Below are 24,953 nucleotides of genomic sequence, written 5' to 3'. Positions count from 1 at the left end.
TACCTGCCATATAGCAAAATCAAGCAAACCTGAAAACAAAGTTAAAACAGCAAAATTTGCAAGGGTAACACAAAAGATTGGGGGTGTGAAACTGTAAGGAAATTGGCTTTTGCACAGAAATATCTAAACATCAGGTTTGAAGCTGGAGTTTCTAAATTGGGACATTCAATTTTTCTTTTCTTCCTTCACTAAATGAGTTAGGCCTAACAAAGCTGTGTCTGTTTGCACTGGGAAGACTATGCAGACATTGTTGCTCCTCTGGCAATTCAAAATGGGGACTTTCAACGACTGCCAATTTTTCTTATTTTTTCTCTGCTTACCAATTCCTCCACTAAAAACAGGCACACCCCAATGCCCTTGTTATTTTGATTGTAATTTTTAATAATTAGTTATTTTGGACTCAAAAGAACAGTCTTAGAAACTTTAGGAAATTATGCTGCAAAATATGCAGGTAAATGTCTAACATTGTAAAGGTACTTTTATATAAAAGGGATTTTATATAAAAAAAACCCTTCCAGCGGCAAGAAAGTATAGAATCCAGGCTCTGTCTGTGTTACTGATGTTTTTAATTTAGAATTATTCTGAAACTTTTAGTTAACACTTAGGATAAAGTGATAAATTATCAGCATCATGTTGCATCAGCCTTTTTTTTATGTCAATATTGACTATCTCCAATTATTTTAATAACATGTGGAAAATATCTTTTCCCAGGGAAAGGAGAGGGAAGAAGCCTGTAAGTAGACTTAGTTGATCAGTTTCAAATTTTACACTAGGGCTCTCTTCCTTTGTCATGTATCAACAGAAAAGAGAAAAATCACCTACTTGGCTAACTCCAGGCAGTGCTTGCTTTTCTCAGAAAGAAAAACTATGGACAAGCTAGACAAAGAACAAAGGAGACTAGATCTCTACTAGAAACTTTTCATAGTATTTCAGCACTTTAAACAAGTTCAAATTACACCAAGAATGATCCGAGTGCAACGGAGGATTTATCTACAAAATTATGAAAAAAGTTAGTGTGCCCATTGTACTTTTGAGATGTTTTAACAGATTGATACAGATATAATATACTCAACTGTTTGGGACTGTACAGAAACATTTTGAACACATTAAAACATTTTATCCACATAGAGTTCCTCAAATTAAATAACTTCCACTCTCATTTTCAAAAGAAACCAGAAGTATGATGACCTAATACAGCGTGCATTCAAAACAGTTATTTCTGCTCTTCATTGATCAATAATAGTACAGAAATAAGGAAATTCACATGACTTCATCCCTCTTGCTCAATGCTGATCTTTTATGGAGATCTTTAACACCACCAACAAATGCAGTTCAGTAACTGGACCACATAAAAGGATACTTTTAAAAATAATAAAAAACACCAACTTGAAGTAAAAGTTATTTGTTCCAGCCATCAAACAGTGTTCTAGTGCTGTTGGTTAAACTTCATTCTCTTAGCAAAATAATCAGGTTTGGGTTTTTTTTTAGGTAAAGTACCTAAGCATTCATGAACCTATTCCCATTAATTAATAGTTCCAATAAAACAGGTCTTTTATATAAGTTGTTTCTTGTAATGAATTAAAATCCTAAACAAATTAAATATGCTTCTTACATGCAATATCTTTCTGGAAGTATAGGAAAAAGTTCTTTTTCACAAGAAATACTGCAAAGCATGGCTAATGAAACTTGGGTGACCAAATTATAAAAATAACATGGGACAAATGCATTTTAGTTTAAACTTAAAGCATTGCAATGTAGAATAGTTCCGTGATGTTATTTTAATTAACGGGGTTTAGTTTTTAAACGTTCCTAATTATGGAGGTAGAAGAATTTAGGTAACTGACTAGAACTCCTTTAATGTTGTTTGGCAAGACAAAAGCCACTAGGGTAACATGAGTATGGTAGGGCAACTAGGCATAAAATCCTCGATTGAACCTGGATTAAATTTGCAAGTCTAATGATGAGGCACACATTTCACTAGGCATTCCTTATTTTCTCCCTCAAAAGCAAATCACTCATCATTTTCACAAATGTTACTCAAAAACCCCACAAAAACCAAACACCACAAAGAAAAAAAAATAATAATCAAGAGGAGCTGGCCACTCCTTGATCCAAACCAAGATTTAAGGAAGCCAGAACTTTGTCTTCCTCTTCATGACTTCCAGAACAATTGAACAGTTTTATTCACTAGGAAGGTAAGTCTGATGCTTGTCATCGGAGAGTTTTCACAGGAAATAGGACAGTCTTTTGAGGAAACAAAATGTGAAGTTCCTCGACTCATTCAAACTGCACCACATTTAATGAAGAATATAACATGAAGAGTGATGTGTAAAAAAAAAAAATAATAAAATACACTGTGTTTATGTTGAACAAGTCCAACCCAGACCAAATCTTCACTATCCCAGTATCACATTGTCTCCCTTTGAAGTCCAGCATAGCACCCTAAATCTGTTCACCTACTACTACTGCTATAAGCTTTCAGTGGAGAAGCCAAAAAGAATCTCTGCTACTATTACTGACATGAACTTTTGTAGATTAGCTAAAACAACCAAATCTTCTATTACTATTCCTTTAGTAACACCATCAGAGCTCCAGAACCAAGTCTTAACTTACTTCTGAGTGAAATGAACAATAACATTTTACAAGAATCATCTTAGACAGGCAGAAACCTTCAGTCTCTGCACGTGGATACACTATGGAGCATATAAGTATCTTGAAATAAAAATTGAGAAATGCACAATTCCAAACGTTTCTGTTTAGAACATTCAGTACACAAAGCTATTGCAAAAATTTCTGAAGTACTGCTTTTCTGGTCTTTTTACAAAATTATAGATAAAACACTTCTATTAGAATCTTACCTGTGCCTGCTGAACATCTTCTGTGCATTGTTTCTCTGTTTCTAGGACAGTAGATTTCAACTCTGAAAAGAAGATACAGATTTTTAAAAAGTTATATAAAAATAATCCATTGATCCTTCAAAATACACATTAATAATTTCATGAGAAAGGGTAAAGTTTAAAAGAAAACAAATGTTAACTGTCCCATGTTCCAAATTATCCATCTAAAATTAACCTAACAGGTTATATGCACAAAATAAAGTCAGCCTGATCTTAATTTGGAATATGTGTATTTTGACTCAACATTAAATACTGTCATCCGAAACTTGAAAGAAATCTATTTTGATTGTCAAAACTTCTGATTCAAACAGTTACTTATGACTCTATTTTACATCTTCCACAGGAGGTCAAGGGGAAGATTCTCATGCTTGTTCTTCCCATCCAACCTAATTAAGAAGTATTTCTGTCTTTAACACCTGGGGGTTGTGTCTGTTTACAAAAGGCCAAAAGAACCTGGGAGCAGAATGATGACTGTTGGCAGCTATGTTATCTTTTTCATATCCTCCACTGGCCCTCCTTTGCCCTGCCATCAAAATGTGAAGTCTCCATGATGAGGTAGATAGTGATACAGTTCTAAACTCACACTTTAAAAGTGTGCTTGAATGGAACCAGTCTTAGTATTGCAAATGCATTTTGAGAAATCTCAGTTTCATCCTAGCTTTATTATTCACTGTCTACATCATCTCAGTCTTACAAAGGGATAGTTTGGGACAATACGCTGATTGTGCAAGTGTACAGTCAGAGCTTCCCACAACTGGGAACATTCAAACTGAGCACACAAAACTAATTCTTCACCTTTGTACTGAATTCCACACACTCTTTTTTGGGCAAAGAGCCAGCATAATTTAGCTCTTGAAATTTTGACCGCACTGAAAAAATGAAATAAAAGTACTTTATTCTAGTGTATCTTCCTCATTTTTTTTCCACTTTGGAATAACTAATGAGAATCCTAATGAATATATAAGCATTCCTTCACTTAGTTACTGTCTTGGGGGGCGGGGGGAGGGTATTTGTGCCAGAATGATGGTTTTAAATGGAACTACATATCTCCAACTATCACTGTGACAGTGAAAAATAAAATAGCAGTGAGACTAAGAACTTTTATCTGTGCATTTTACTTGGAAAATGATAATCAAAACATAAGATACCACACACATGCCCCAAACTAGATTCACTTTCTTGTTTTAAAACCTGGATAACAATTATTATATCTACTATAATACTAGTCTTTGATCTCTCTGTTTTCATAAAAACATTGCAATTTAAACCAAACCTAAGCACAAAAGAAATTACATTAAAAGCTTGATTGTGCTAATATTTATTTTAGTAAGAGACAGGTACTGTACATTCCCACGTTGTTTCTACAATGCTGTATTTTGATGAGCTGCTGGATAAAAGAAGTAGCAGATTTTGTGCTGGAAATGACACAAGCATGTAACAACCCAACACACATTCAGGACCCTCAAGCCTTCCAGTAAGCCATTGCAGAGAATAACAGAGACTTGATTTATTCATGGAAGAGAGAGAATCTTGTAGTTGTCGTCCAGAAACTCTGGATTCATAATTCCTAGCCATTTGGCCTCCTCACAGCATTCTGACAATCCCGGCAGTTGGGAGGCCAGACATAAATTGCCAGTTGCAGTTATGCTGCAAGGCTACCCTTTAAATTTAACAATCTTCAAACTTTTTAAAATTTAATTTTTTAAGTATTTACTAAAACAGCATTTCAAAGTCTTGCCTGTCAGAATTGTTCCTAGTCATAAAAAGCGGGATGAGGATAGGTTGTTGTTAACAGTAAATAACTCATCATCTCTCACTAACAAATTTTTAGTATGGATGAATCAAGCCTTGTTGCTGGCTATTAGGTAAGTCCATTTACTGAAGAAAATTCAGGATGCTACTGACGAATTGGGCACTTACTCCTCATCGCAACCAAAAGAACCCCACCAAAACCAGTGAAATATTATACTCTAGGAAAAGTTATTAATGTCTATTCTGAAGGAAGCGTATTAAGACTTTTAAACGAAGCAATTGTGAGATACTTGTTATACAAATTATCTGGAAGAGATAATTTTTTGGCTAACCCTACCTCAACTGATTTGCAAAACCAGGAAAACTTCACTAGTACTTGGGCATCTCCCCAGGGCTTATATACATGATTTTAGATTTCTGTATGGTTGAGAGAAACTTTAAGAAGTTTAAATGTTCTAGTGCTAGACATGTACACACACAACTTAGAAGGTATCCTGTTATGCAAACTGTCATAAACTACCTCCCTTACTCAAAAGTTCTTAAAAAAATAGGAACAGGCTGCTCTAAATTTTTGTTAATATTAAGCAATTTGACAGAATTGTCTAGCTTATTTTTACCTCAGCAGGCTTTGTTCTAAAAAGGTTTCTAAATATAAGCTGAGTTCAGGGTGATAAAAGCAGCTAATCTTAAGGTTAGTTTGCCAAAATTCACCAAATAGACTGTATTTGCAGCAAACAGGGTTTTATCTTCGTTAAGCAAAAGTGAAAACCCAAAAGCAACCACCACTGCAACAAAAAATAGTTTAGGAAAGGAAAGGAAAAAAGCGCCATATGACAAATGAAACCTCCCTCTTAACCCAAATAATTCCCCCCCGCACCCCCCTCACCCCCCCTACCCCCAGTTATTCATAAAACAAAGGAAATAAATATCTGGACAAGCTTGGTTTTGTTGAAGAGACTAACATCCATTTCAGGTTGTAAACCCACAGAGAGATTTAGTGTTTCATTTTGCAGAAGTTGTATAATCTTTGAGTCTCCGCCCAGGCGGTTAGGACCAGTCCCGTGGGAGACAGGAGAATGCCTGCCTACTTGCCTTTTCCTGTATGTTAAGTAAAATAATGTCATCAGCAAAACACTAAAATTATTGAATTTCAAGTACCCTGGTTGTATTTAGATTCAGGCAATGTGCTGGGGTGTGGTAGAGTTAAATACCATTAAAATGTGACAGGAAAAGATTTTGGGTATTCAGATGGAAAATTAGTGGCATACACTCTGATCTTATTGGTGCTATTGACTCATTTTGTCTAAAACCTTTTCTGAATCCAGAACTGAAAGATGTTTTTTGGCATAAGTATATGTTGACTTGAACCCAAAGTCATATTAGGTGTTTCCAAACTTTAGTTTTTTTTAATATATAGCCAACTAAAAAATCCCCAACAACACAAAAAAGCCGACCATTCAAAAAAATCAAAACTAATTTTTTTAAAAAAACCCAACCAACCTGAACACAAAAAAACCAAAATCCCCTGACAAGTTTAACAGCCCTTTCTTCATACCCACCAGTGCTCTACATGACACAGAGCACACAGTAAAACTATTTAATATGTAACTGTATTAAACAGATGATTAATTACTTGGCTAATTTAGGAACAGATTACCTAAGACCTCACAGAATTTCCTCTTGCCTTACTTAAAACTTGAAGTCCTAGTAGTGTCCTCAAACTAACATGTGTATAATAAAAATAAACTACATAAAATTAGCCTGCTACTTTCTTCCTGGATCAACAATTTTGTCTAAAATGGATGTTTTAGTTTATAAACCATTGTCTCTGGTATTATTGTATCTGATTAATCCATATGGCCAAAATTATATATAACGCAAAAAAAAAAAAAAAAAAAAGCAGCTACTCCACACACAATAATTTCAGCCCTTTCAAAAATGCTTGCCCCCTACACCTTACAAAAGGGGCATATACATAAAATAATTTAGTTAGAAACTTTAGGGAAGATATTTATATTACAGGCTTCACATGAGACATCACTCACCTCCAGGTTCTTCCACATGGCAAGCATGCAAATAATGAAACCAAAAGTTAAATTATTTATCTACCTGAATTTTATGCAGAACAATTACAGGTTTTTTCTTTTCCCTCCATGCCCTACACTGTAAATTCACACCAAAACCCAAGTGTCAGCACCTCAATTTTTTGAGAACTTTTTATGTTCCATTTAGAAATAGTCACAATACACAATTTTACATTTTACTTCTAATTCTATTTTCTTAACATTTTTGCAGTTTTTGAGAGAGCAGTGACTGAGATAAGCAACAGACGAGTACTGTACACACTATATCCATGCAGTGGGTATAATATTAAATAGAAAAACATAGGATGGAAATAAATCATGTATTAAATGAATGCATTTAAAAATAGTTAGTATTATCCTCTTGGTAGTAATACTCTTCCAAATTGGTAAAAATACTAAAAATCTTTACATTTCAAAATATTTTGTGTGATCAATATTCTTCTAAATTATACAGCAACAAAATTGATGGCCTCTACCGGGCTAAAACTTTAAAGTAAAATAATAAGATATTCACCTATTTGTCTTTCCAGTGCAGAGTATGTTCGTAAATACTCTGATCACACAACCATTAGCTAAGCTTCCACGTTGAGAAACACAACCTGTCCTCTCAGGGCACATGGCAATGAATTCTACTACCACATATAACAGCACTTTCATTAAAAACAGCATAGAAGAGCAGATTGTTGGTCAAAAACTGGACTAGCCCAACAGTGCAGCACTGCTGCATTCCATACCCTGAATTGCATCAGTGAGATGGATGCAGAAATGTTTCCTTGACCTCTAATAGAGCTGCTTTGGTAAAAGCCACAACATAAACAGAATAATATAGCAGTACTGAATTTTTGTTGGCATTACTTCTTTTGCTTGTGAATACTGGAATAAGCGATACCAGTAAAAGTGAACTGTTGCCATGACAAACGGTGTCCATGCAGAGAATACTTTGCTCATATTCCAGGGGAAGTGGTAGAGAAGTCCCAAAGAGAAGCAAATTTGAAATTAACTCCACCCAAAGCCTACAATCAATATAAAGAGACCTCTTGAAATAATGACTTAATTCTTCAAATCTGAGAAATGCAATAAAATGGTTGGTAGGAAATGGAAAATTTGAGAACACCCGGTGGCTCTCCATGAAGGTCATGGGGATGAATGTATCCTAAAAGCATTGAGAGCGATTAAATGCTAACACAAAGCTAAGCCTCCATGTGGTATTTGCCCATCAACACTACTAACAGAGAACAGGGTTGAAATTCTCTTCTAAATTTCTTTGTCAGCTACAGAAACTTACTTTTTTTTTTTGCTTTGTTTTGATTCTCAGCTTCAACAAAGCTTTTAATGAGTATGCAGATTTCATAAGTTTGGCTGCTAATGTCACAAATGTTAACATAAACCGACTTTGTGAACAAGACCTCGATTCAGTTTTCAGATGCACTTTTCCTACCTCTCTGTCAGCAAGGGACTGATGACTCCACAAAGGAATATGTTACAACACTCTAATAACTTTCAGTATACCACCAGTGGGCTTCTGAAGTTTTTCTTATTTTTAAGAAGGGAAAAGCACCATGGCTTTGAATGTATGTAAACTGGAGAAGAACAGAGGTTAGAACACCTGATAAAATCCATTAGTCAGCAGATGCCAGGTGCCCATCTTGGCTGTTAACAAAAAGGCATGCATTTTTGCTGAATATATTTTATTAGATTCATACTAGCTAATATTATTTCTGATGCTAATCCAAGATCTTAAAAACCTGGTATTTGTTGGAAATTAAGATATTAAGTTTATATCCTGGATTCTAAAAGACAGTAACTCTACCCCATGCCATACATATATCTCGTATGTGTCCAAGAACTATACCTTCTTCTGTAATGTTGAGCTTTTGTTCTTCATCTGGAGGTTTGGGTGGCGGCCACGCAGATGGAATTCTCCTTGGAAAGCTTCCTTCAATGTAATCTGATGAATGTGTGGGTTGGCTAACTGCAGCCCAAGTATAAAGCTGGTCTTGCTGTGGTTATTAAAAAAAAAAAAAATAAAAAAGAAAAAAGTTGAGAAGTTCATATAGAAAGATAAACTCAAAATATCAAAGCTTTTGTTTCCAACACAAATAGTTCAATATCCACCCATATATCAAGGCACACTTGTTTTTATGCTCTTCATCTTCTGACAAAGACTGAACATAAAACTATATAAAAACAATTCAATATTTCAGTTTTGTAATTACTTCTATTAACAATAGAAAATACAATCTTTTAGTTTTCTACTGCACAATGAAATGCTAGAATTCAGTTCAGAACTTTTTTTGAGTATGAAGAACTCTTTGCCACTTCTTTCCTTAGAGAGATAACAGGTTCTGTCCATCATGACCATACTTTACACATGGCTAGTTCACAGGTTAGAGAAAAATATTTCAGTTCACAGTCTATTTAATCTTTTTACACCAAATACACAAGCAAAAAAAAAAAAAAGCAGCAGCATTATTTCAGCATAAATTAAACTGAGGCATTTACTCTTTGCGAACATGTTTTTGTCATTTACATTTCCATATTCATAGAAAGGCAGCTAAAAAGATGGGTTCGATTTTAGAATAAAATAAAATAAAAACCCCAACAACAACAACAAAAACAAAAGCAACCCACAAAAAAAACCCTAAACAAAAAAAAAAAAAACACCAAAAACCAAACAGCTAAAAGTATTCTCAATCCTCTGGGCTCAAATCATATTATATCCTTATTACTTAATTTTGAGTTTGATTCACTTATTAAAAGTAGGAGGCATCCAGACTGTCTGATGAAAACTAGGGCAAACTTATGCTTTAAGCCAATAGAAAGATTTTAGATGAGCACAATAGAAGTAGTTGTTCTTGTGACTCCCAGTATGCATCAACATGCACATCTTGTGATTAAATCTTTATAATACTGTAAACTGTATGAGTATCCTAATAAATAATCTAGAGATACACAAAATATTGTGATATGTAACTGGGAAAAAAAATAAAATCACAGGATGAAAATATAGTCATATCACACAGTAATATCTTCTTACAAAGATTGTGTTCATAACACTTCATTCACACTATTCATAGTCTGAGTAAAACACTGGTAGCATATATTTGTCCTGAATATTTCATTTTTAGATACAAACCTTTTTTTATTATTTTTTATTTTTATTTTATACAGATACTAAATATTGAAGAGACATGCAGGGGGAAGAACAACTAATTTAAGACTTTTTTTAGGATAATTGTTATTCCATGTGACTAAGCTTCTACTTGCCTAAAAATAAGTTGTGATAAGACCGATGATATTCTATTGAGAAAAACTTATTTAGAACAAACAAATGCTGATTATAAAGTAAAAATTCTTGGTTTACAGGGGGCTTCTCAAACAGTAAGGGTCAAAGGAAGCTCCTTAGATCTCTCCATCATGAAAAATACAGCAAAAATCCAGCTAGATACACAAACCTTAGATAAAGGTTAGAATTAATGGATAAAAAGCTTAATACAAATTGACATCAGGTTCTTTACATAGCCCTGAGCTCTATGTTCCTTGAAAAGCCTACCCTTTTCCCATTACTATGCTGCTGCATTTGAACATCCAAACAGGCTTGATTAATGCAGTTCTTTCAGGAACTTACTACTTTCCTCTAATTCCAGCGTTGTAGAGGCTATGTATTTCTGGGTTTCAGCCTAATTTCCAGTACTGTGGGAGTAAAAAGGAGAGGAGTCATAATACCTGTGCATACTGTGTAAAGAAAAAGAAAAGCTGCTGGATTTGGCTAATTCTCTAGTTTCTGCACCATTCAAATCTCAAAAAATGCAGAAGAGAATTAGATTTTTTTAAAAAGTCAGAGGCAAAAGAGAAGAAAATTTTTTTGCCCACTTTACCGAATTACACAGTCTGTGGAACACAGGGAAGAACAAGGTCTACAGAGGGTTAGCTGGGTAAGCACAGCCAGTTTTAGATGGGGATACATGTAAGGTTATAGGGCAATAAAACGGAAGACAGCAGACTGTAGATAATATTGACATAATATGAACGAGGAAGACAAACAGTTAAACTGTTCCTGGACATGATATTTCACCACAGCAGTTCTTGAAAGACGTAACATAACCATTTAACAACAGAATTTTAAAATATGACTCTGAATTAAGATGCATCAAAAAATAATCATGGTATGTCTCAATTATTGTACAGATGGGATACATTATGAGGGTAATAAAATACAAAGTACCTATGTTCTTGCTGATAGAATTTACAGCATATAAACTATGAACAGTTATAAATTAAGACATCACAGAAATCCATAACCTACTCCCAACCTAGCATGGGAGCTTCATTTGCAAATATAAAAATACTTTTTGGTCTGTGTTGTTTTTTATTTTGGGATTCTTTTCATTCACTATTCAAGACAGAGAAGGATGACAGAATAGACTCATCATGTAATAGAAATTTACAGAGGAAAACGTCAGCTTGCAAAAATGCCTTGAATGGACTTGCCCTACAACTAAAATGCATCCATGTTCAACATATAAATAAGGCATTTAACTACAGCTATATTCAGATTACTTGCAGACTTATAACTTAAAATATGAATAACCCGCATGACAGAAAAGTAGTCTGAAGGTCTGGACATCAAGCTAATAGTCCTTAAACGACACTTAAAATGGGAAAAGATTAACTGTGTCTCCACTTTCATGCCCTTCAAAAGAGATGAATCATTTGAATGTCCTAATTCCTACTCACTCAAACTACCATCAAAAATCAAATCCTCTTTATCTTTTGTCTTTAGCTTCTCGTCAGTTAACATACTAACCCATCTCATTTCTCCTTTTCCAAATATGATTATGCCATAAATGTGCATGATTATTAGAACATTTTTGAAGAAAGATATATACATCCAATTTCATGCTGAAGTGTTATTCAAGCAAAAGAAACAAAATAATCCAAATTTAAAAAAAAAAAAAAAAGATTTGCTTTTGTCATTAATAAATGTAATACAAACCTCCTGAAACCTGCACTTCCACATCCAACCTTTTATCCTTTAATCTTCTCATTTCAGAGGCAAGTTTTGCTATGTATCATTCTAAGTACAACCAGTAAATATTCTTACCGTGATCAAGCTTTGAATACATCCAGAATTTCCTCTTCATCTTGCTAAGACTCCACTATTTAGTGTTTAAAACACTTCTCTTTTTTTCGGGGGTGGGGGTGAGAAATATATATCTCCTTGTAATGAACAATCCCAGTCGTATTTATTCAAACTCATTTCTGGGCAGACATTGAAAGCTTAAAGCTGTCTGAGTCCAGCGCACTAAACATGATGTCAAGAAGAGTTCTCATTTCCACACATCCTTACACAGCACTTTCCACGGTTCTTAAAACTGCAGAGCATTCGCACATGGGAGAGGCAAACTGCCTGCAGGATCTGATGGTACCTAATCAATAGACATTTTACCACTTATAGATGTTGGTGTTTAGAATAGAGTCACAGAGTCAGGTCTGTAGTTTAACTCGCTCACTTCCCAGCCAGCTTTTAGTAGACACAAAGAATGGCTTTTTGTAACAAATTTTCATTCTCTGGTACCACAGTGTTACACTTCAGGTACATAATATTAAATATTAATTATGCTCCTTCACTGCTTGAACTAAAGATGCTTTCCTGCAGATCTTTAAATATAGAAGCCAATGCTTTAAGCTACTCAAAAGAAGGGCCTCTAGCAAACGGCTTATAGAAGGAGGCTGATGGACCCAGAATCTGGGGCCATGAGCTAGACCTGCCACAAACATCAGGCAGTGTCCTAGTGTACCCTGAGCTTTCAGAAAAGGGGTCACACATTTTTCACACAAAGAGACCAGGTTTGTTCCCCAGGCCACAGCTTGGATTTGAAATTAGCATATCCCCCACTGTAGGAATATAAGGTGCAAGTTTAAACCTATGCTTTTGGCAGCTGTGTTGCTCCTGGAAATATGCAGTTAATATGACCTTCTGCTCCACACTTCTTCAGTTTTTAACCAACTGTTCACCTGCTTTCAGTTCAAAGGACAAAGACAACCATTGTGAAAAATGCTTACAAGAGGTACAAGAGATGGAGTTGAAATAGCAATGAACGTATACACATCTGTCCCAGCCACTTGCAAAAGCATGAATTAGCAATGTGAGAATCATGGGGGGGGGGGGGGGGGGAAGTTTGACCGGAAGTATTTTCACCTACAAAAAAAAAAAAAAAAAGAGAGTAAAAACTAAGTGCAATTAGATCATGCATGGTGAGATGCGAAAGGTGAGGCAGTACAGAAGCACACTGCTATCAAAAGTAGCCTCTGCTCTTCAGCTCAGCAAGAAGTAAATGTGACAAGTGCATTTGCAGCATCTCTAAACTTTCTTACACTAGAGTGAATTGGTACTAACGCCCCTGATTGCTCCTGTGTTAAGCCATGAAGGAATCAAGCCCTATCTTGCAGGGCATTTACTTACAAATAGTAAATTTGATCAGTTCTTCACTAGAACCCCAAACATTCCAAGTTATCCTGAAGGAGGACAGGACAAAAGGCTTGGCATGTCTTAAGCAGGTATAAATGGGCCAGGAGTAAACACAGAGTGGTAGTTACAAGAAAGTTCTTACTTATCAAATCAGTCTGGATGTGGACAGCCTTCCAATGGTAAGAGCTGGAGGACTGGGGAGAGGAAAAGGTACAACTGTATTTAAGAGGGAACAGGATAAACTCATAGACAAATTACGTTTTATAGTACTTTGGAGAAGCAGGGGCCAGACTCCATGACTCAGAAGCTGTTCTCCAGGCCAAGAGCTCAAAAAAGCTTGTTCCATGTTTGTATGTAACTGCTTGTGATCTAGAGTATTTCAAGTGCATGGAAGGAATATTTTTTTCCCATTCACAAAGTTTAATCATTCTAATATACCAAATATGCAACCTCTAAAATGAAAGAAAGCCAACTCCATGTTACCACTACATATAAATAGTTAATTGGACCAGCAAGATTTTAGTTCAAGAAATTAGAGCTGAACTACCTCAAAATGCTCTTATCAGCAGGAGACTGATTTATTTTAAGCAGCTTTTAAAATCAAGAAATCAATACTATCAAGAACAAGGAAAGTGGTTTATTTTTTCAGGAGAGGCTCGGTAACAAAGCTCTGCCTGATCACTGAAAGAACCAGTGCAGTGATTAAACATGGCTCTGGGATTGTACTACCTTTGCCTGTGCTAGTGCATGCAGACACCTTCCAAGGCTGAAAACCAGCAAGTCAGTCATAATACTGTCATATATAGCTGAAGTAGCACTTTAGCCTCATGAACTAAATTTGATGCATGAGCATTTTGCTGAGTGATATATCTTCTTTTCAGAAAACTGATGCGCTTCCACAATTAATTTAAAAACACTTCAAGTGTCAAAAAAACCAGGAAACATTTCTTTCCCATGAAACGACTTCAACCTCTTCAACAAAACAGAACCAACTTGCTTGATCCCATGAAATTTTTCTCAGAATTCAGTATCATATCCTGGGAATATGAGAGGCCAAGAGACCCAATAGCACTGTAGTTAGGACCCTCACAGGAAAGGAAATCAGGGAATTAAATTTCAAATTTCCATATCTATTCTCATTCTATTCCAATGTCACTGTCTTGGTCTTCCCATTCCCCAGTAACTTCTACATTTAATACAGCTGAATAGGTTGAACTGGTTAGCTTACCACAAACTTCCCTTGGAACACCGGCTAGCCTTCCATAAAACAGAAGAACCTCAAGATCTTGCCTTTTTACAAATCTGACTTGAACTCCCACCTGGAAGATCACATCCCAGCATGTCCTTTCTCATTCAATCTCCAGAAACTCTCAGTTGAGGCAAGACACTTCTCCAATAGGTACTTGTTTGAATTTACACTGACACAGTTGTTCAATGTTTGGATTCTGGCAAATTTGAGTTTTTCAAATAAATCTGTTTCATTAGAAAATTCCTTTCACCTCTCTTCCATTTGAAAAGGTGATTAAACATACTGTAAGAATGTCCTGTTGAAAACAGAGACATGCAACATACACCAATACAACTCTTGCTGTATTCTTAATTATAAGCTAGAAAAAAGACATTGTGTTGTGACTGTCATTCTTAAGAAAGTGAACTAACATACAGAAAATCATAAAATATAAAGGTCTCTTGAAGTGACAGGGGAAACATCACCTTCACCCTGTGCACAATGATTCTGAAAATTTTAAAAGGTTCTTAAACAGTTTAAACTTAACATCCAGTATGTTCCTCTTAAAGCAGTTCTTCATAATAACAAGCAGATAAGCAATGCTCTCTGCAAAAACCAGCATGAAAACCTAGCAACATCCTACATATAAAATACCTCAGTTGGAAGTGTACGTACAGTAGCATCACCACCAGTAAGTGGAAAGGAGAAAAGAAAGAAGGAAAAGATAAAGCTAGAAGACTGCAGAGCCAGATGTAACAACTATAAAATAAACATGCAATTAAAATTATAAAAAAGGAAGCAGGGAAACAGCATAGCAGGAATACTTCGGCCCAGTGATCGTCCAGCTGTTTCCATTTTACTACTCAGTAATATTCGGAGTTGCTCATCACAAAAGACAGTATTCACACAGTGTGAGTGGGCAATGGAAAAGGAGACATGGGGACTTTGATTTAGCCAAACTCAACTGCCATGGTAACCTACATGACAAAAAGATTCAGACAGCAGATTAACAATCTGTTTTCTTTGCTCTATTCCACAGTTTTCACTTTTTAACTTTTAAAGTTTTATTTACTACTGACCCCCAATATCCTGCCGTGACAAATTTCATAAACCAGGACTAATTCAGCCTTACCCATTTAATTCCTGGGTGTTGAAAGCAAGCTTGAAGAAATGCTGCATTGGTTGCCAGGTTTGTATTGCAGTTTGGAAGAGAAGTTCTCCAAACTGAAGTCAATTCTTGGGAAAGTTGCTCTCTGGAAACTGATCACTGCTGTTTCAGCTCTGTGACTTCTGAGAAAGGAGTCTGTCTGCATTCTGTTTACCTACTAATTTTCAGACTGGTGTAAACAGTGGAAATAAGTTAAAATTAAATAAAGCCTTCATGACACTGAATCCACTTCCATCTGACCTGCAAAGTCCCACAATGTGCTAGTAGTCAACAGCAAGAAAGCAGTAAAGCAGTGTCTTTGTTTCCTTAAAAAGCATTTGCACCACCACAGGTGGCCAGGAGATAACAGGAAAACAGCCATTTTTACAGCATTTCCCATTCATGGTGTCTGTCTCTCTGCTTCCTTGTGGAAACTGATAAGCTAGTTAGGCATCATAACTATGAATATCACCGGGGCAGTCCCCATCCCAGTCAAACAGGCCTATGTATAAAATCACATCATAACACAGTAAAGAAGGACGCCCTTCAGGTGATGTTCATTTAGCTCATTATAGAATATGCTGAAATAACTTATAAATCAAGAAGGCATTAACAGCAGTACTCAACACAGTAACTGCATTCAAAAAAAGAGCTGAAAAAGATATAAAGAGAGCAAGCCCAAATAAAATGACACTAGAAATATAGAAAGATGAAAGCTTGGTATGCATTTCAGACACATCTGGAAGAAGATATTTCTTGTTAGTGCCACATGAAAAGAGTTATTGTTGGACCCTTCAATAGAGTGTGCAATAGAGATTAAGTTCCCCAAACAAGGTGTATGGATACAAAGGTATGCTCAGCTTTCTTTGCAAAAGCACTTACAAAATGATAATAGAGAGCCTTTATCACAAAATCATTTAAGTTTTCACTAAGAATTGAAGTGGTTTAAACCTAATATACAGAAACAACACACAAAACTGCTTGGAAAGCTTATTAAAAAAACTTTCCAAGAAGAAAAAAAAAAAAGCAGAAATCTGCTATGAAAGGAAAAATGCCCATAACTTAAGACTGCACAGTGTGAACTGGAAAATCTGGAATAGGAAGTCATAGTTAAGAACTAAACATCCACAATGTGTAATAATTGCAACCCTGGATAAAATGCAAACACCCAGTACAGTCAATATTTTTTAATAGCACAGTGAAACTAAATAAAGTTGCCTTGAATCGATAGGAAAATGCCAGCCTCTTTATTTTGGCGTGAGAACAGTTCAAATTCTAATGCGAATGTGTATAATTTATATACATTACTGATGGCTCTCCGAAGATATCCATCTTTTAGCTTCTGTGATACATCATTTACAGAGGAGCTAAGCCGGAAATGAGATCTCTCTTTGTTGAAAATTGTGATCCTCCAACAGGTGGCTTCAAAACATCCTGTGGTTATGTTCTTGCCAAGGATGCACTGTTTAGCCAGCACAGCCCTGTGTTTATTTTACTCTAGTAGGACAATATAATGAGGTAACATGCTAAAAATCTTAGGAGTACACCCACACTACAGAAATACAATTGTTTCATACCATGACACAGCCATTCGGGACTGACAGTTTTTCACAAAGCATTAATTTCTTACAGATCATTCAGTCAGAGGATATTTCATTTTATTTTAATTTTAAACTTTAGAAGCCCTTTTGAACAAGTCACAACTATTAAAAAGGGAAATATTTAAAAGGTAAGCAAGCAATACTTACTCAAAAGGCAAGAAAATTTCCAGAGAACATTCTTTGAGTAAGGTTTTGCTAACCTGTCTTTCTGTAACTTGCCCACTTGCTTGGCCTTTTTTTTGTTGGTTGGTTGGTTGGGTTTGGTTTTGATTTTTTTTTAAAAAACTGTCTTTCATAAAGTACTAGCAGACAAATGAAAGACTGTAAAGCTAGCCTGACAAGTAAGAAGTCATGATGTCCATGAGGCAATGACTAGCAGCCTCTCCAGAAGAGAGGAAACTAGCAAAAAGGGCATCATATTTCTAGACAGCAAATCTATTGTACATTTACTGATACTCTTTACGTTGTTAGAAGAGTAGGTAGGAAGAGCTATAGTGAAATCTTCCACTGGTTCTCAACAGCAAACATCTTTAAAAACCCCAGCCCTGTCTACTTCTGTTACTTTTAGAGCTTTGCTCAACTTTTATTTTTCAGGCTAATCTTTTATTCTGGGCATCTGCCATAATATGTTTTGAAAGAAATAACTGATAAAATGGGCCAAGATAGAACATGAAAGTTTTCTCATAAGTTCTTAAAACAGTTTTAAAGTTTCTGTCCTTTGGACTATGACTTGAAATTTGACAGAAAGTTCAGAACATGCCAGGAACATGCCATTTCCAATCACCATTAAAATCCAGCCAAGATCTGACCAAGTTATAAGCCTCTGAAAACTGGGCATTGTCCTCACATAAATGTGATAACAGCTGCTAGTTCTCTGAAGATGTGTGCTTTCATTGGGTATTCAATGGTCCTTCATGTTTGTCATATACTAACAAAGGAGTAAGCACCACATCCACAAAGCGTAATCTACACCAGAAGTACAAGGGCTAAGAATTTAATTTAAACTGGCTTCCAGAAACCATGATAATACTAGCCCAAGAAACTAAGAGCTGTGAAAGTTTTCTTTACTATTAAGGCATTGCCTAACTGCAGTCAGACAGTGTGAAAGAGAAAGAAGTAGAAAAGTTAAAGAAGTTGTGGACAATTATTTAACAAGGTGAGGCAGAAGTCCACACTGAAGCCTGGAATATATTGAGAGAAATTAAAAAACAGATCTCTTGTGTGTTACTGAGAAAACAGACACAAGATTTGGATATACAGTTGTAAGACAGGAAGAACTAGAGGTGACCACCGGGTATGAGTAATAAAGACGAGAATATAATCAGAGTGTGCAATTACAAACATTTCAAGACAGCAGAGAGTTCAGCATTAGCCATATTAAATTAAATACACTGGAGGACATCCAGAAAAGGAGATCAGAGTAAGAGAATAAGACTTTAAAATGATCTGTTTATATTCATCTCAAGCCATGAGCCATAGATCATACAGTGAACAAAACTTACTGAATTATTTTCATAAACTGTAACCTAACATCTTCAAAAAACAAAGCCTGTGGGACCATACTTAATCAAAAGAGGAATCATGGATTTTATTCAACACAAAAAAGAAAAAGTAAATTAAGTCTCAAATACATAGGATCAGTCACAAAAGGAGAAAAGGAGGGATTCAAGGAAGGATTTCAGTAGAAAAAACATTGGCAATTCTGCAAAAAAACATGCTAAAGGAGTGACCTAAGGGACTTTATAAGAACCAGACTAAAACAAAAATGGAAACAGCCAAATGAGTAACATTAACAAACAAATAAGCACCAGAGCTGGTTGTAGCAGGGAGGAAGGACAACAAGGCGGCAAACAGACCCAGCAGGGACCAGGACAGGGTTACAGGATTTTTGTTGATGGCAGTTTCAGCTGATTGAAAAGGACAGAAGCCAACTGGAGGCAATCCAGGACTGAACTGGAAGCACATCTGATGAACTCTGAGATGAAGGAAGAATATGGGACTGGCTGTGCTCCCAATTTTGGCCTAAGGTCAAAGATGATGTATCTCTCAATTCTAGACGAGTGATATTTAGGTATTACTTAAGGATACTCTGATTCCTCTGTCTTTGAAATTAATGTATAGATCAACATTAAAATCTTGTTCTAATGAATTTTAAAAAAAGAAAAGAAAAGAAAAGAAAAGAAAAGAAAATGTAAATAAGAATAAAATCAAAGTACAGACATGGAGAGAGATGCAAGAGGGGACACGAGTAACAAATATACATGTCCTTTTTTACGTAATATACAGCATCACCATAAGTCTTTTCACACTAATTCTTAATGGTTTCATTTCCTTACATAACTATTAACATTTATTTTCTGTAAGATATTTTATTTGCTCATTCTAGAAGCAAAATCAGCTAGGAGAAGCCTGATTTTCAAGATGTCAGTCACTAGAGTTTATAGTGTAAGTTCTAAACTTTTTCACCCTCATAAGGCATGTAATAGGCAAGTGTTCCTGTACTATGGTCACCAAGGCTGAAGCAGAAACATATTCCCAAACTCAATAGCAGCAGCTCTCACCTTTGTGCCGTGTGAAATTCAGTTGCTGAGATCCTAGTGTTCAAAACAGATTTATACTCCTTTGAAGTAGGATGCACTATTAGTTGCATACACAGGCTTTACACTGCCTCTGACAATGTTTTACAGGTCCATGACCTAGTAGAGGACTTACAAATAATTCAAAAAATAGTACCAGAATATTTGTGGTTTACTGATAATCCAGTTCAAATTAAGATCGCTGCTAAAATAGCAACATCTTAAATTACTGACCCTGACACACTGTTCACACGGCACTAGGCTAGGCTATGGTTTGTTTTCAGAAAGTCCATCCAGTTGGATAAGGTCAATGAAAAATAAGCAGAATAATTATCTTACTCAGACAAAGTATGGTATACCAGTTAACAAAAAAGCCTCTTCTGTTTCTTTCCAAAATTTTTATTTGATAAAATCTGCTTGTGAGGAAAAAATTTTTGAAAAATTATATTGTATTCAATACTCTAAAAAAGAAGATATTAGCTGAATATATAATAAAACCAAGAGAACTGAAACTACTGCCAGACTGCTTTAACAACCTGAAAAATAAAAGATGTGTCTTTTCCAGTAACTTTATTAAGTGTATTTAACCATAAACACTTTCAGATGGTGTGTGATTATAAGTTGCCTGAATAACCCTAGTTTTATAGTCACACTCCATTTTTCAATTAATTTCAAAAAACAGTTTGAAAATGTTTTGAACTTTTAAAACAACAAAAAAACCCCAACAAAACCAATCAAACAACTACAAAAAACCAAAACCACCACACAAACTTTGACTATTATTAGAGGGACCATGGAGTGATTTTGTAGATAAGCTGTATTATCTTGGAAAGCGTGTTTGTTTTAAGAATTATTTGAACAAATTTATTACAACCATTTTCCCTTCATCAGTTGTGTTAAACTATTCTTCAGGAAAGATGAGAAAGATCTAAAGAGTTTAAAAGACTCATGTTCTCTCATATAGATGTCAATAATTTTTTGAGTATTTCTAACCAATCTTCAGTTCAATGTGTAAACCAGGGATGGTCTTAACTATACCAGTAAGTATTAAGTAGATAAGTTAATATTTGTACACTATTTTGAATTTAATTAGTGAAGCGAAAAACCCTGATTATCTTCAGTCACGGAAACCAGTAAAAAGAAGTGTCAAAGATAACATTTAATGGCAAGGTTCATAAAAATAACTCCACTGTAAAACTTCATGGGTTGAAAAGTGTCATACAGTAGAAAGACATCCTAATGTCAAATCCATTAGGCAAGAGAAAGGAAAATATGTTAGACCATGTCTATGTCACAGTTTTGTGATGGTATGCAAACATGGCCAATAACAGCACCCTGGCCAGATAGCGCAAAGGCATGATACTGTTACTGGAATGCCAGCAAATTTGCCCTCAACCCTACACTATCTTGTACCAGAAGTCTTTTCAGTGGGACAAAATTATGTAGCACAGACATCCCAGTTTGGGTTCTGTAAAGTTTTGTGACATGCTGTTTTCTGTTGTTCCTTTAATTTATTTGGTGAAGCAGCTATTGGACTGAAATTTCAGTAGTCCTATAGAGCGCTTTGATTCAAAGAAAAAGACTTAAAGGAAACAACAGGTAAAGAACAGTCTAGCAGACTAAGGTATGAGTTAAAAAGGTAAGAAATCAAGTAACGAGAGCATCTTTTTAAACTTAATGCTTACCCGATACAACAGTGTATAAGCACAGAAAAATAGCTTACCACTCTCATAAAGGCAATTTTCATTAGAAGGACTAACAGAATTCTCAGGACTGGTAAGTCATTGATAAATCATGTCCTGCTTGGCAAAAAAACCAAAACAAACAAACAAACAAAAAAAAACCCCAAAAACAAACCCAAAAAACAAAACCCAACAACAAAGTCAAAGATAACTTCTCAGTACTTACATCAAACGTGGGTGTACTTTGCTGGGCACCCTGATTACATGGTTCTCTGAAGCAGTCAGTGAATGGAAGCAAAAGACCCATTGCAATAATGCGAGAACACAGTTTTTCAGCTTCTTCTTGTGGTGCATTTTCCTGCTGGCTGAAGAGCTTTTCCAGCAGAGTTCGTCCTGTCAAGGTGATGACACAGATCAATAAGAATTTGTAGCTATCTATAGGACACAAAGATTAAGGAATTACAATGTCTATGAAAATCTCAACGATCAGAACTAAAATAATGAAACGAAAAAAGAATTATTGAAAAAAGTATCTGATAAAAAGTCTTTAATATAGAATACTCCTATATAATAATTTTAACTGATCTGTAGCCTGATTAATTAGGATATTCAAGAAAATATACGTTATGTTGGCTGCACTATGGAGTAGGAAAAAATGCCATGAGATGCTATTGTAGCACAAGTCTCCTATTTATTTGCATTATGTCATTGTCCTGATGGGAAAACCAAGATATTACCAAGAAATGAAGTAAATTTTTCCAAGAGTGACACACAAAGTTATAACAGAATCAAATCCCCCAACTCTTAGAGTGAACTTTTGTATTTTGAATGATAAAAGGATCATAGCCTTTAAAAGATATTGCTCTATTTCTTTGAGGAAACTCTCAATAAAAGAATAACAACAAAAAACCCAAACCCAACCAATCAACCAAACAAAACACACCCTGATAACTTTTCAGTTTAAAAATTGTATTTAATACAGCTCCAGTGCAGCTCCAAACTAAGATGCAGTACCACAAGCAACAACAGAGAAGTAAAACTTTTGAAAAGTGAGAAGAAACTTATTCCTATTATAGGACCAGATTTCACGATCAAAGTGTTTTCTTTGTTATCTCACCACAGAGCATGAAAGGAGGGCATATGTTATAAAGTATATTGCAAGAGAGTATGCCAGAGGTTTGAAAGACCATGATGCTATGTGCAGCTAGCCAGAAAAAAAACCTACAAAAATTAGTTACATACGCAGGCTGCAGTAAAATCTATATTGTAAGAATATTAAATTGCTTGATTAAGCTCTAAAATGTCAAAAGATGCCAAAGTTCAGATTTACAGGATATAGATAGAGATGAAATAGATCTACTGGAAGAGAAAAGGCAGATGGAGTAATAAAGTTAATTTAATGTTTTAATATTAAATAACTGAATACAATTTGTACCTAAATCAGTTTCTATAGTATGATTTTTCCATTCACTCACTGGAAGCCAAAGGTACTCTCCAGAAAAAAACCATACTGCATTAAGAAAGTATTTTATTATCATTTTAAGTATCAATAATAACAACAACAATAATATCAATACTACTGTTATTTTTTTACATAGGAATGCAAGATTTCTGTCTGAATGTTGATTAAAAATGTAAAATTTCTCAGGCTTTCTGAACTTACCAAAAATATTTTTCTTTTAAACATCTGGATGCAATTTAAAAAGGGTATTGCAAGTGACATTTAGCCCAAAGTTTCTGTATTATTTTAACTTTATGTGGCAATGCTAAGACTAAAGTAAACAATAGATTAAAATGTTGCAAGTTCTTCCTACGATTTTCCTCTCCGCATCTAAAGATCTGTTAATTCTGAATTATTAGTCCAGGTTTCCTAGCCTTTTATTCGACAAAATACAATACATTTAATGGGATAAGCTACAGGATAAATTGGTAAAAGACACAAGTTTTGTTATGTTTGCTGATTAGTCTTCCTCTGTTCCCTGATTTCACCACTTATAAGGTGATAGCAACATAACTGCTTATTCAACTTACCCATCTATTTATCTAAAGGTACAGTTCAGTTGTTAAATCTTCAAAGTTGTTAATTAATTGAAGACTGGCTTTCTTACTGACTGATATGCACTGTGATTTTAACAACATTGCAGCAATGTACAGCAACCCCCTATGTAAAGAAAGGCAATAGTATGAAGCCATGGAATCAAAGCGCAAATAGGGAGCTGCTGCCAGACATGTTTCTGATTTGGTTTAGTAATTTTAATTTGGGGTTGTAGTTGCCAATGCTCAGCGGTGCTGTAAAAGACCACTAAAAAATACCCTTGCTACTGCCCTCTTACTGCAATAAATGGGTTCTCCTGGCTTTAAATACTGAGGTTGAGCTATATAAACAAGTTCTAGAAAAGAATTAGAATACAAGACTTGCATCACACTAGCACCAAAGCACCAACAGCTAGCATTTCTGGTAGCATTCCTGGGGTAAAGCACATCATATTACCACAGTATCCCCTTTTAGCACTGAGTAAAGTTCAACAGCATGGAAAGTTGTCAAGCTATAGGAAACTGCAAGTAATGAAGATGAATGAGGAAGCCAATGCCTTACACTTACCAGAAGAAAAAAAAAAATCAACACCAGAACACTCTGCACACACAAAAAAATAGGACTATGTGAGAAAATGACACATTCTTCTTGCCATATTAAATATTCAAATGTTATTCATGACTTTTGAACGTCAGACCTGATACTTTTTTTGTCTGAATGTTTCAACATGTAAATAATCTAGTCATGTTTATAGTCTTCTTCTGCACATCCAGAAGCAGAAAAGCTCTCTTTCCGCTCTGCCCTGCCCACCCCCACCCCACCCCCCTTTTGCTTGAACCTAATTAACAGGAATAACATCCGTAAATGACAAAACAGGAAATGAGGCAGGTTTTTTTCTTTAATCCACCCATTCATTTGCTAATTTCTGTAACACTTCTTAACAGTCTCCCTCAAGATCAAATACTTCCTTCAGAATCCTAGTCACCATTCAGTTGCTGTTTAATTTGTATAGCAGTTATCAACTACTGTTGCTTAGTTATTCTTAAATATTGCTTAAACATACTTTAGCTTTCTTACAATACAGAATAAGCATATATGTAAAAAAAGTCATTAATGAACTTAATTTCTTTTACTGTACTCTGTATTACTTATGCTATTTTGCTCATCTGAACTTGAAGCATTCTCTCCAGTGTATTAGTACTCTTTGAATAAATAGGGTAATAAAAAATACTTAATTATATTAGTCAGTGCTTTTTAACCTAAAGGAATCAATCATTTAACTCTAGATTCAGTGCTATTAAGCTGTCCATTGCATGAAATGCCCGTTGAAGCAAAAAACCAAAGGTTCTCAACACCAAGGTAACGACGTTCGGATATTGCTGTGCTCTAACGCAGCTTGTGTGTTCCTTAGAATTGCTATGGAGATCTGAGGACAGACACAGAAATTTGAATTACAGAAATACATTTTGCCAGTTAACA

General features: G+C 35.2%; 1 protein-coding gene across 1 annotated transcript in view; it reads right to left on the bottom strand.

Moving 5' to 3' along the window:
• Positions 1 to 24,953, bottom strand: part of FMN2 (formin 2) — a 165,684-nt gene that overhangs the window by 120,582 nt on the left and 20,149 nt on the right. The window contains exons 2-4 of the mRNA XM_080389778.1: positions 21,666 to 21,832; positions 8,586 to 8,733; positions 2,859 to 2,920 (exon numbers count right to left, since the gene is read on the bottom strand). Of these exons, the coding sequence (XP_080245904.1) occupies positions 2,859 to 2,920; positions 8,586 to 8,733; positions 21,666 to 21,832 (377 nt within the window). The remainder of the gene's footprint in view (positions 1 to 2,858; positions 2,921 to 8,585; positions 8,734 to 21,665; positions 21,833 to 24,953) is intronic.

Source organism: Falco punctatus, assembly GCF_963210335.1.
Source record: "Falco punctatus genome assembly, chromosome: 5".
NCBI lineage: Eukaryota > Metazoa > Chordata > Aves > Falconiformes > Falconidae > Falco > Falco punctatus.
This window is presented reverse-complemented; position numbering and strand designations above follow the sequence as displayed.